Source organism: Oncorhynchus kisutch, linkage group LG10, assembly GCF_002021735.2.
Source record: "Oncorhynchus kisutch isolate 150728-3 linkage group LG10, Okis_V2, whole genome shotgun sequence".
Classification (NCBI taxonomy): domain Eukaryota; kingdom Metazoa; phylum Chordata; class Actinopteri; order Salmoniformes; family Salmonidae; genus Oncorhynchus; species Oncorhynchus kisutch.
In genome coordinates this window covers 64523056-64536143 of record NC_034183.2, presented here as the reverse complement: position 1 = coordinate 64536143, position 13088 = coordinate 64523056, and the positions used below count along the sequence as shown (strand labels likewise).

At 39.8% G+C, this 13088-nt stretch overlaps 2 protein-coding genes across 4 annotated transcripts; one reads left to right on the top strand and one right to left on the bottom strand.

Moving 5' to 3' along the window:
* Nucleotides 1–686: 686 nt before the first annotated feature.
* LOC109893563 (splicing factor U2AF 65 kDa subunit-like) lies at nt 687–8234 on the bottom strand. 2 transcript variants are annotated; one of them, XM_020486825.2, is made up of 11 exons: nt 7931–8234; nt 7029–7203; nt 6792–6895; nt 6472–6623; nt 6229–6345; nt 5999–6137; nt 5797–5876; nt 3095–3217; nt 2888–2974; nt 2541–2783; nt 687–2352 (listed from the first exon to the last, which is right to left on the bottom strand). In XM_020486825.2, the coding sequence occupies exons 1-11, from the start codon at nt 7977–7979 to the stop codon at nt 2215–2217; spliced, it is 1407 nt and encodes a 468-aa protein (XP_020342414.2). In that variant the 5' UTR covers nt 7980–8234; the 3' UTR covers nt 687–2214. The 2 variants fall into 2 exon arrangements, with proteins under 2 accessions (XP_020342414.2, XP_031690560.1); XM_031834700.1 differs by lacking the exon at nt 7931–8234 and having other exon boundaries at nt 7029–7285.
* A 902-nt stretch (nt 8235–9136) lies between these two features.
* Nucleotides 9137–12919, top strand: LOC109893564 (dehydrogenase/reductase SDR family member 7C-B). Of its 2 annotated transcripts, XM_020486826.2 has the most exons (8): nt 9137–9270; nt 10585–10626; nt 10939–11095; nt 11219–11331; nt 11533–11743; nt 11828–11920; nt 12085–12231; nt 12322–12919. In XM_020486826.2, the coding sequence occupies exons 2-8, from the start codon at nt 10606–10608 to the stop codon at nt 12552–12554; spliced, it is 975 nt and encodes a 324-aa protein (XP_020342415.1). In that variant the 5' UTR covers nt 9137–9270; nt 10585–10605; the 3' UTR covers nt 12555–12919. The 2 variants fall into 2 exon arrangements, with proteins under 2 accessions (XP_020342415.1, XP_020342416.1); XM_020486827.2 differs by lacking the exon at nt 10585–10626 and having other exon boundaries at nt 9138–9270.
* The last annotated feature ends 169 nt before the right edge of the window (nt 12920–13088 follow it).

Genomic DNA, 13088 nt, shown 5'->3' with positions numbered 1-13088 from the left:
GTGACTTACAGTCATGGCATTCAACTAAGGAAGATAAACAACAACATTTCACAGTTATAGCATGTAAGAAGCTTCTTTAATGTTATTGCTATTCTGGGCTGGCTAATTGCAAATATATTTCTGTATTTTAAAATACAAAATACATGTATTTTTATTAAATACATTTCAATTTGAAACAATATGTATGGTATTTTGTGTAATTATATTTTGTAATTGTATTTTGTACATTTTGCCCATCCCTGGTTAAGATTAGGGTTAAGAGTTAGGTTAAAGGGTTAAGGTCAGGGAAAAGGTTTGTTAACATGCTAAGTAGTTGCAAAGTAGCTCAAATGCTTGTCCGTGATGAGATTCAAACATGCAACCTTTGGGTTGATACACATTTGTGTTATATATCCCCTCCTTTTGTTTGTGCCTTAAGTAACCTTTTTTCTTATGTCTTATTAACATATTATACTCATTTGAGTGTCCTGGATTTTCGTTTAATATGTTATGTCTAGTCTATGAGACCAGCCTGATAAAGCTCAACTTTGCTGCCTTCTACTGACTGATTGATTGCTGAAATGATAATCAGTCTGGTGAGTTCACAGTATATTCACATTTCCTCACCTGATCTCACAAGATGCCCCTGTCCTGAAATTGACATCAGCCTTATTTCATAGCAACAATAATGATATTATAGACTGACAGAAGATGCAGGCATTTATTCAAGGCATGACAATGGCAGGTTAGAGGTGTACATAAAAATGCTTTCAGATTTGGCACATTCAAAACCACATTTACAAAAACAGTATTTATAATTCTTTTGAATCAATGAACTGCATTTATTTAGTTGAAAGCTGATTTCCAATGTACCAATAATGAAGCATACTGTTTTTGTTGTAATCGTATGTGATATACAGTACATAATAAAACACTCAACGGTAGTCTCACTGTAATGATGAATGATATTAATTACTGTCATACGACGACAATGTTGGATCAACTCACGTCTGCAATTTTCATGAAGCTTAAAAAACCTTTGGGTAAAAATAAATTAACCAATTTTCTTCCATACAATTGCGAAAGCATCAGATAACAAAAACACAGGATATACATTAGCTACATACATTATTTACATAAATTGAAAGCACATCTTCTAAAATCTCCTCGTCCTTTCCTGTAGGATGACCAAATATTTCTTATTCAAAAAACTATGCATAATGTCCCTTTCTATGGCCAGTATGGTATTTTTGTGACCTTGTAATTTTATGCTACAATCTAAATGACACAAATTCTTAATCCAGAGCACAAATTTCAAGGTTATGGGTTTAAACCACTGTGAAAATGCCCAAATCATGACTTTGTTGAAACAATTGTTTTGTTCACTGTTTGTAATTATTAGTGTTGAGAGTGTTTTTGTAACACAAGTTTTAGGTGTTTGAGTTTTAAACTTCAGGATTTTGTTTTCTACTTCCCTAGAGTGAGATGAACCTGTGGAAACCATTTTTATGTCTCTACATGCAGTTTGAAGGAAGTTGCTAACTAGCATTAGCTCAATGACTGGGAGTCTATGGTACTTGGCTCGTGAAACTACCTCTAACTTCCTTCATACTGGATGCAGAGACATAAACATGGTATTCACAAGTTCATCTGACTCTGGGGGGGTATACAATAACATTTCACTGTTAGTTACTTCTCAGAATCACACAGTGAAAGTATGATAGCTATCAAATATAGGTACATCTCGACTTAACAATTCTTTAAGTTAAGAGACAAAATAAGAAAACAGCTTGTGCTCAGAATAGAAATCTAAACATTTCACTTGTGTATCATCTCATTGACTACAGAGTTAAGAAAGACAGCAACACTGGCTATGTTACAGTCTGGTTTTTAGATCTAAGTACACATGACATTCATACTACTTCTGCAAAGGGAATCCTACACACATAGCATGGTTTTATTTATTTGTATACATTTCAGACTAAATTCATTCACTGCACACAGATATTTTTTGTTGGTGTAATATATCAGTTAGAGTATCTAAAAGACACATGTAAAAATCTAGTATTTTTTCCCAAAAATCTGTACTACTGTAGTACATGAGGATAGGGTTACAATGTACTAGCTGTGAATACTGGAGACAGAACACACGATACTGAAGAGCTGAAACCAGGTTTGAGGAAGCAGGAAAGAGGAGGTCCCAGTTAATTCCCTGTATTGCCTCCTGTTTCCCCTCTACCCTGAGAACTCCTGTCTGTGATACATGTCTGGATCATAGTATTTGGTTACCACCACTCTGTTGGCAAACTTGCGGCCAGTGAGGGCCTGCATGGCTTTCTGACAGTCTGCAGTAGAAACGTACTGCACAAAGATCTGAAACAAAAATAACCATCAACTTCATCAGGATCCAAATAGCAGATACATACATGTTACTTCAACAACAATTCTTACTTCATGTGGTGTATTAGTTTTTTACTTTGTTCAGACCAATTACTTATGTTTAACAACAGTGAAGAGCAGAGTCTCATTCTGTATTGAATAACCTCACTTCAACCTTTTACCTTGCCACAGCCAGGGACCTCCACTCCTTCGACAGGCCGGGGAATCTCGATGGAGCGCACGCTGCCGTACTTGCAGCACTCCTCACTGATGTCCTCCAGGATCTCCTCGTAGTCCTCGTCATCCACCAGCTCCTCAGGCATCACCATGTTGAGCAGGCACAGCACCTCCGTGGGCAGCCCAGAGTTCTGAAGTCCCTGTAGCCCAGGAACCTGCAGTGTCACCGGGGTCTCGATGATGGCAGTCTAGGTGGGAGGAAGGAAAACAGTCCAGACAGACGACACATTTAGACTGCTGGTACTCACATTTGTTTCTTGCAATTCAAAATGCACAAGCGAACTGCGCTCACCGGATTGGCGTTTTTGGCTCCCACACTTGCTCTCTGGACGATGAGCTTTTTGTCACCCAGTTGCATGCCATTGAGCCCAGCCACCGCCTGACAAACATACACAGAAACTTTTCAAATATGGAATCGAACCTTAAAAACAAGATTAATTTGACGCCAAAAAATGATAAACCATAACCATGAGAAAGCATTGCATTTGCTCATCTGTACCTGATCAGTCGCACTGATGTCAACATATTCACAAAAGGCATAACCTTTGGAAAGTGACGTGGCACTGTCCTTGACAAGGTTGAAAGCTTTGAGTGGTCCGAATGATGTCAAGAGCTCCTTCACCTGCATAAGAGATGAAGACAAGCAGAGGCATAAGCAGGGTAATATGAATCCACCACATATTCTACTGAATTAATTCTAAGCCTCAAATTAATAGTCATGAGGAGAGAAATCATACCAAGGTGAATGGTCTGGAGAAGTGCAATAAATGACATGGTCAAAGAAAACAAATTATTTGTATCTTGAATTTAAAAAAGAAAAATAATTGTAGAACGTTTATTAGTTTCAGTGTGATGAGATTAAAATTGCTTAATTACAAAGCAAATCAATTGTTTGTTAATAATTTGTATATGCATACAACGGGTGATGTTTTACAGACGAACTCTATTTAAGTATGACATATACTAAATCCACAATAATCCAGGGAAACTATATATGAGATTTTTGAAAGAGCCCTGAATGACGGATTTTCTGTATGACAAAACATTAACAGGTACAGACTTTGTAATGTATTTCATTTTATTCATATTTTACCAGAAATTAATTTACTTAACAATAATATAAAGTTATTAAACAGTAATAACACAAGTTGTGCTGAAAATTGTGCACGGACTATAAAATCCAATACTTATATTTGTTTACTACTTCACCTGAGCTATGAAAATGATGAACCCATCATCAAAGTAAACTGATTGGCTATCACTTAATCTACAAAATGCACTTGTTTCATGACAGTACATCATGTTAACACAGTCTTACCTTTATTTTTAAGGCTGAGAACCACCCCAAACCTAACATTAATCGGGTATCTGTTTATTTTATCCCACCCCTAACTAATTTAGTCCTTAACGCGTTTCAAAAGAGTGATGGGAGAGAGAGAAAGAGTAGCCAGGAAGGGAACCTGCTGGCTAGGAGTGTATCCGTGGGAGGAACAGAATGTCTTACTTGCCTTGTGTTACATGTTGGCATGGCAGCAGTAGATCAGTACTACTGAACAAATTATGAGCGCAGACTTAACGATCTTACAGGCCCCTAGCTGGGGACAAAGTGGGGGAACAAAAATGAAAGAGCTGTGAGTATCAAAGCAGTAGCAGTGACTGCAAGAGTAAAAAAGAATAAGAAAATAAACACCAGGGTACAATCAGGGTACTGTTTAGAAAGAAAATCAGGAGGAATGGAAAGTTAGAATCCAATTCATTTAGTGCACAACAACATTGCAGAACTATACTGTTTCCCAATCTCTCTGGAACTTGGAGTGAAGATGTAGCACAGTCAGGGCTTAATATGTTTGGTGTGAGGAATCATGGAATACGGTTGTTGGCAACCATTTGACTTAACCAGGAATTTTACTCAAGCCTGCATATTGTGATATCTAGGACATGTTACCTCGCTGCATCTTATGAACTGGACGTTGCTTACCTTTGTCAAATAAGCATGGTTAAAATGAGAAATTAGCAGACAGCTGAACAGTTACACTTTTCACTCACTAGAGTACTGATAATCAAGCCTGTTAACCCACCCATTCATATACTTATAGCTCCTGCTAGCAGGTGGTCACGCATTTATCCCATTCAAAAGTATGTTTTCATGAGATCATTAGTGACTACAAACTACTTATCTGATAGAGATACTGTTGTTATCTCTGAAATCAAGTGAACGAGATTGAAACTGGGTTGATGATTATGCATAAATAATATGTGTAAATATTAATTCACAATTTAGTTCCGTCATGAAATCACTAGCTGAGTTTTTATTCAAACACATCAGAGCGATTCATGGAGTGAAAAATAATGTGTTCACATTAACTAATGCTAATGAATAATGCTAATGAAATGTAATCTCATGATTTCTAACAGAAGTGTAACAACAAACTGCATAAAAGGAGGAGTTATTGGCATCTTCACAAATATCAGACATAAATACTACATTGATATTTTGATTTCCATACAACACTGGTCAAATTGTAGACGCAATGAAAACAGAACCTGTAAAAATATTCAATTATAATTCAATTGTTCAATGTTTTTCAAACAGCAACTTCTCCTTTGGGTAGGGTGTACATTGTGCTTAGCACAAAAGCACTCTCACACCTGCAGGGTGTGACTGAAGCAAATGCTGTCAGTGCTGAATGTGTTAGTTCCTATAAGCATCTCTACACTACTAAATGCCTGCCATGGACTTATGGCCAGGGAAAGAGCGTCAGCTACAGTTAAGATCATACTGTCTACTTTAGGCCAAATGTTATTCCCATTGTTACTCCCTAGTATGTTTTATTCCCGTGTGCCTATAAGCTTTATTTAGCTCACTGTATCTCAACCAGTGGAGGCTGCTGAGGGGAGGACGGCTCATAATAATGGCTGGAATGGAGCTAATGGAATGGCATCAAACGCCTGGATACCATTCCACCAATTCCGCTCCAGTCATTACCACAAGCCCGTTCTCCCCAATTACGGTGCCACCAACCTCCTGTGGCCTCAACATGCTTGTAAGTTTAAAGGACAAAGGTCACTTCTCCCCCACCCACCCAACCAGAACAGAATACTGTAAGTCTGTCACTTCAGTGACCAGTTCAAGAAAGTAATACAAATGAGGGTATGGTATGCTTGTGTTGTCAATGTGAAATGACTGTTTGAGTGAAGTACCTGATCATCATTGAGATAGTTGGGTAGGCCTCCAATAAACAGTTTATGTGGGGAGTCTGGTACCACTGTGGACACGACACCTAGAGAGACAAAAACAACAATAAACATGTTCAACTGCAATATACCTGTACTGTAGCTGATATCTACTGGTGCTATGAATGTGAACTACATAACTAAGAAAGCATGTTGCCACTGTACAAACCTGGGACATGAAAAGCAGGCTGCTCTGAAATGCCAGGTAGGGGCCGGTAGTCATGTGGTCGTCTTATCTTCAACGACTGACCTTGGAAAATGATTCCATCGAAAGCCATGGCCTGTGTGGTCTCATCGACAGACCGGAACTGGAGAGGAAGATGCCAAACAGGGAGTTAGACAGTTTAAGTAAGTTATGCACCAACATATACAGAAGAGACAGGACACAAGGCAACCTACCTCTAGGAATGCAAAGTTTTTATCCTGATTTATCTGCACAGCAAGCACAGGGATGCTAGGGGCTTGCGATAGGCCTGCAAGCCTCATTTGGGCATTGAAGAATTCTGCCATGGACTCCTAACAACAGAAATAAATCAAGGAAAAAATATCAGCTGAAACCCATACAGTAACTACAAAAATACCGTGAAATACGATGTTGTCACTTCAATGTGCAAGACAACGTAAGTCCTCTGGGAAGTTTACCTCTGTCACTCCAAAGGGAATATTGCCAACATAGAGACGTCGAGCCTGCCTAGTCATCTGACTGCCAAATATGGGCACTTGGGAGGGTGTTACTGCCAACCCACTCATGGCAGATGATGCCAGCAGGGCTATTGTGGGTATCTGCCCAGCCGCTGAAGGGAAAAGTAGAGAGTAAGAGAAACTTCACACAACCTTAGTAACTGGCACTGTTCTTGACAATTAATTCTTACATGTACGAACTTAACAGGAAATAAATAAAACAGGGGAACATTACAGTGGGATATTAGCCACTTAACAGGCAAAGAGAAGCTGACAGATACCTTGCATAGCTTTGTACTGCAATGGTGTGATGTGTTCAAAGCCAGGGGGAGGCACATCCCAGTATCTGCAGGTCCTTTTCCTCCTTGTTCTTCGTGGAGAATAGCTGAGTAAATAGAATACATGTTGGCTCATTGTTGGCAAAGGTAACACTGAAAAGGCAATACCTTAGTATACCTGGCATGCTGCTTTCTGTCAGTAAGTGGCTCTCGGTACTGTACCAGGCGCTAAATACTCACCTGTGCTTCTTGTGATCCCGCGAGGTGCTCCTCTGCTCCCGGGTCTTCCTGTCTCTACTGCGGCTTCGCTTCTCTCGGCTCCGGTTGCCTCGGTCTTTGCTCCAGCTGCGATGTTTCTCACTGCGGCTCTGAGACCCACTGCCGCTCCTCTTCTTGCGTCTCTCCTTCTCTCTCTCTATGTCGGTGGGAAGAGAAAGGATGGAACATAAGCCAAGCTTTTGGTAGCTATATACAATCATGTTTCAGCATCATTAAGCACAATGATCCACTATAATACACCGGACATACCTAACATGCAGAGAGGGGTTGTAATAAGCTAGTATGAACTCTTGAATAAACTTAATTTGATCGGGGTAAAATACACAGAAGCTGCTTCCAGCTATGTGAATAGATTTGACAGAAATTAGTTAATAACATTCCAGTGGGATGCTTATTATGGACCAAGATATAGCTAACCTACCTGCAAGCTGACCAAGCAAACGAAATTGATCAGTCAGTCTGGGATAGCTAGCTTGATTATCTTGGTAACTAGCTAGCTAACTAGCTGGCTAGTGCAATAGACCAGTGAGTGCATCTAGATATTTGGTGCAGCTATAGTTAGCTAGTTAATTAACTATCAATTTAGCTAGGTAACGTTAGATAAGCTAATTCACTCGAACTATAGCCATGCCATGTTTGCTAATCAATAAATTAAGTGGCTAATGGTTAAATTAGCTAGCTAGTCAAATAAGCTACATCTGCATACAGCAGGACTAGCTCGTCTAGCAAAGCTATCTAGCTAACTTGACAACTAGCCACATAACCACAGTAATGCATGCTAGTTAGCTAGCTAAAAGCTTCTAGATAGCTAGAGCCATTGCAACACATCCAAAATTGAAGGCTGAAATAAAATGGGAAATCACCCTGTCGGTTCTCGCTCAGCTGTTTTTCGAATTCCTCAAAATCAGCCATGATTAATGCAATATTTTAAACCGATGATATTCTGTATCTGCCTGACTGCCTTTACGGATCAGACTTGGCTGTCCAGAGTCCAGCTAGCTGTAATTGCACAGTACTGTAGTAGACGGCTCCATGGATTTTTCCAGTCGGCAAAATGCTTGCGCTACCCATTCCACAGAGTGATAAAACATAGCTACACAGTAGAAACCCAGATGAGAGAGTAGCCAAACATTCCAAGAGTGTGCAGATCAGGGAATATCATAGAAACGACGCGCAAGGGGAGCGTTCAAGAGCAATCACACTTTGTACGTAGAGTTTTAGTCAATCCTGTAATCGTAATCAATATGAGAAACTGAATGCCACGTGAGGATTAATTAGTACAAAGATGAGAAGATAGCAACATGTTTTCTCTACAACACTTATAATAAAGTTTATTTGATACAGGTTGGAGATGTAGACATTGGGTCAACATTTGGCATGGAATAAGACAGCTCAAAGAAGCTGTGATGCTGACAAAACAGTGCATGTGTGTGTGTGTGTGTGTGTGTGTGCAGGGCTGGACTGCACATCTGGGGCCGATGTGCCATGAGACTTAGAGAAAATCTTGCCATTTTAAAGCTTTTTTATTTATTTGTACTATTCTATATATTTTGCCATGGCTAATGACATGATAATGCGCTATCTGGGGGGCCCTCAACCAATGTGTTCATAATATGCTATCTGGGGGGCCTGATCTCCAGGCTGCTCTCAACGCCCCAAAATAAAATAATAATATTAACTTTTCTTTTGGGGGGAGGGGAGGGTTGGAGTCCCCTGGAGGTCGGGGTCCCATGGCACGTGCCCTGCGTACCCATTCGGTAAGCCGGCCCTTTGTGTGTATGTGTCTGTCTTTCTGTCTGTGTGTGTAGGTTATGCATGCTCACTGGTACTGGTCTGTGTGAGTGTATGTGATTCAGTTTGTTTTCTATGCCATATCCTTTGTGGTGCACTAAATGAAAACAGAGCTAAATAGAGCAAGGCTTTAGCAATGGGACACCATCTCCCCCACGACCCCTGCCTCCTGGAGGTGTGAGCTGCCTTGCCATGCTAAACATAACATGTATACAACATGCATGGAAAATGACTGACTCAGCTGTGCGCTATTAAAAGAGCTCAAATCCCAAAGTATTGCTGGGGGGACGGGGACTGCTGGTCAGAGCTACACTCTGAATGGGCTGGGGCTGGGAACATTGCCCCAAATGAGAAGACCTAACCAGGAATACTAGCAGACATTTTTCCACCAGAGGTCTAGCCACCCCAAACCGTAAGTGGCAGCTGTGTGAATGATATCAAACCATACTATAGGTGTGAAATGGAGACAGTCAGCCAATGACACACGGCCAGGACAGTATTTGCACGTTTTGTGTTGAGACACAGGGAAACTTGTTACTGTAACTGTATAGTTCCATGTTCTGAATTCATTGTAGTTTGTGTAGGGATGGCAGGATAACATCTATGATTACGGTCTTTAGTTTTTCTTTTCACATTGTGTCTTTATCGCATTTGTTTCATTCATGTTATTCTTGGATCTATTAAGTTTATCTTTCAGTTGTGCTGATGTTACCGAACAGCTTTTGAAAATAACGTTGCTATAGTATTTTTAGGTCAGGATATATTTGGAGCCTCCCTTTGGCAGACACACAATGTACAGTACATGGTAAACTGTGGCTTAAGTGCTATTAAAACACCCAGTAGAACAAATACTGTGGACCAATCACACTTAAACTGCAATGGGACAAACTGGGATTTTCGTAGGTGGTTATTGCAAAGATATAGTAATCTGAGGAAAGAAAGTTACTGTAAAGTGACTGTATCTTATACTGTATGAATAAACTATGAAATGTTGAGTCACCTTGACTGTCTGACATATTCGGTATGCTTCACATTGACACTGTCCTAACTGAAGATAGGTTTCACTTTGCCCTTTGTGATAATTTGAGGTCATGTATCAAGGAGTATGTTTAGCTCCTTCTGATGAAACAGCCAGACAGCATTTATTAGAGTGATCATAAGCTCTATCTTTTAACTTGCTCTGTCACTACAGTACATGGTCAATATCTGTCTCTTCTGTTTCCATTTCAGAGTTATGGAGTAACTAAAGGCTTAAAGGCCCAGTGCATTCAAAAATCTGATTTTTCTGTGTTTTATATATATTTCCACACTATGAGGTTTGAATAATACTGTGACATTGTGAACATGATGATAATGGCCTTTAAATGTAAGAGCTGTTTGAAAAGACCACCTGAAAAATCAGCCTGTTTTGGTGGGATGGAGTTGTGGCCTGCCAGTGACATCACCAGTTGGTAAATTAGTTAATAGACCAATAAGAAAGAGAGCTCCAACACTCTCAGCCAATAACAGCTAGTTTTCAGTTTTCTCCTCCAAATGTGATCACTCCCAGACAGTCCTAGCTAAATTCTTATTTGATCAATTGCCCTTTTCTAAAAGCATTTTTTTTCTTATTTTTGACCATTTTCATTGAAAACAATCACAGTAAGGTACTAATTGTTGCCCGGGAAATGATTTGATATCGAGATCAAAACATCTGCATTGGACCTTTAACAGTTGTCTTTAACAGGGTCTTTTGGATACCAAAATCATGGACCTGGAATATCTGTTGGTATGAAATACATTTTTGAGAATGTTCAATATTCTCACTTTGATCATATAATCACCCATAGAATTTGAATTTAATTCTTATTCTATGTATCACTTCTCATCCATTAGTCAATCCATTGATTATTGATTCATCTTGACATGCTTTCATCATATCATATAATGGACTGTAGACCGACGTGTATTTCTATACGAATGCCATTGCATACTTCTGAACAATACATTTACTGCCTGTATTTTTAATTCAAAACTATCAAGTTTTCTCACTAAACACTAAAACATGGCACTATATGCTACTGAAAATGATCTTTTCCAGAGTATGGACCCAGCTGCAATTCTGCTGGTGCCTGTTGTGGTGGTGGTAACAGCAGTGGTTATTTTCCTGCACAGTCTGGTGCTCAAGTTCTTGTCTACAGCAATGGTGCGCAACAAGGTGGTCGTGATAACAGATGCCTTAACAGGACTGGGAAAGGGTAAATCCTTTGTTTTGATTTTGAAAAACAAAGCTCAGATATGAAGTGCATGTAGAAAACTGTTATTACATTGTTATTAAAACAGTATTCTGTCTTTAAATGTATTAATCCAAACCTTTGCAGAATGTGCAACGTTGTTTCACGAGGGAGGAGCTAGAGTCATCCTTTGCGGAAAAACTTGGGAAAAACTTGAAGGTTTTGCTGATAACCTGACTAGCGCTGCAGACCCTAAATTAGTAAGTATGTCATAACTCTTAAACCCAACAGAGCAATTATATGGTCTTTATATGCCAGATACAAAGTTACGTTTTATTAGCATTTATATGAATATGCACAAATTGTAAAGTGATCATGAATATCCTAAAGATTAATAACCATACTGTATATTACAGTAATTTGGTCCTGCATTATTGTGAAATTCTCTTTCCCTTTCCAAGACCTTCCCTCCTAAACTTGTGCTGGTGGATTTCGGTGACATGAACAGCATGCCAGATGTGATCGCAGAGACGCTGGAGTGTTATGGCTGTGTGGATGTGCTCATTCTCAACAGCAGCCTTAAAGTCAAGGCCCCAGTACAGAGCACATCACTGAAGATGGACAAGCTAGTTATGGACAATAACTACTTTGGCCCTATCACAGTGGCTAAGGGTACTATATCATAACAGAGCATAATTGAACTCAGTTAAAAGGAATTTAAGTTTGAGAGTTGTGTTACATTGGTCCCTTCCACAGGTCTTCTGCCATCCATGATGTCGAGGAGGACTGGCCATGTGATTCTGGTCAACAGCATCCAGGGCAAGCTGGCTATGCCTTTCCGTGCCACTTGTGAGTTCAGTCATTTTCATACCGACAGTAGGCCTACTTCTGAATGTAGTTTGATGAAGTTTGAATTAACAGGTATTCAGATGTACAGTATGAGTTCCCTCAATAATGGAAGAATTGTATGAGCGGGAGATCAGGGTCTGAATTTGGCTTCTGCTGGGTTTCAGATGCTGCCTCTAAGCATGCGGTCCAAGCCTTCTTTGACTGTCTGCGGGCTGAGGTCCAAGAGTATGGCATCTCTGTCAGCACTGTCAACCACACCTTCATCATCTCCCCTCCACCTGGGGAAAAGACCAAGAAGTCCATCTGGTCAAGTAACCTGCTGTCTCAGTTGATGATCTTAATACTGTGTGTTGTGTTGGTCTGACTACTCTAACCAACCTTATCCAACCTCCCCCTCCCAGTCTTCTCCAAACAGAAGGTTATGGGCATCACACCAGCAGAGGCTGCCAGTGAGATCCTGAAGATTCTGAACAGCAAGAAGAGAGAGGTGGTCATGGCTCACTCCCTCCCCAAGATGGCCATCTATGCCAGATCCCTTTTCCCAAATGTATTTTTCGCTGTGATGGCTGCAGGAGTGAATAATGCTGCAGGAGTGAATAATATTGCAGCTTTAGCAGACTCAGAGGAGCTGTAGTCAACATAGCATTCGATTGGCACTGATTCTGGATACACACCACATAGAACTGGGAATAAGATGATGTGTTGGGCCAGCACTTATGACTGTCAAATATGGAGGACCAGCTGAGACCGGAATAAAAAGAGAAGAAGACAAAACGATTATTGAAATGTTTGTATGTTTTCAATGCTGAATGGACACAGGTGACTGAAAAAGATGTTGGAAAAATGTTTACTTGTAAACTAAAATAACTTGGGTATCTCATAAGGTACACAACTTGCTTCAGTAGAACTGTCATATAGCAGAAATGAGGGAAACTGTTGTTTGTGTTATTGGGAACCTTATATTAGGCCTATAGAACCTAGAAATAAACCTTGTTTTGAGCTCTGTCTCCTTGTCTTTACCTTTCATAATATATGTTGCATTGGTAAAGAGACCACTTTGTAGCCTACAGATGGAATTGAAGACTCATAATTGTATTTTTTGACAGAGGTGGATGGTAATTTAATTACAATCTCAACTCATTATAGTCATGAAGTAACTATTTTACGC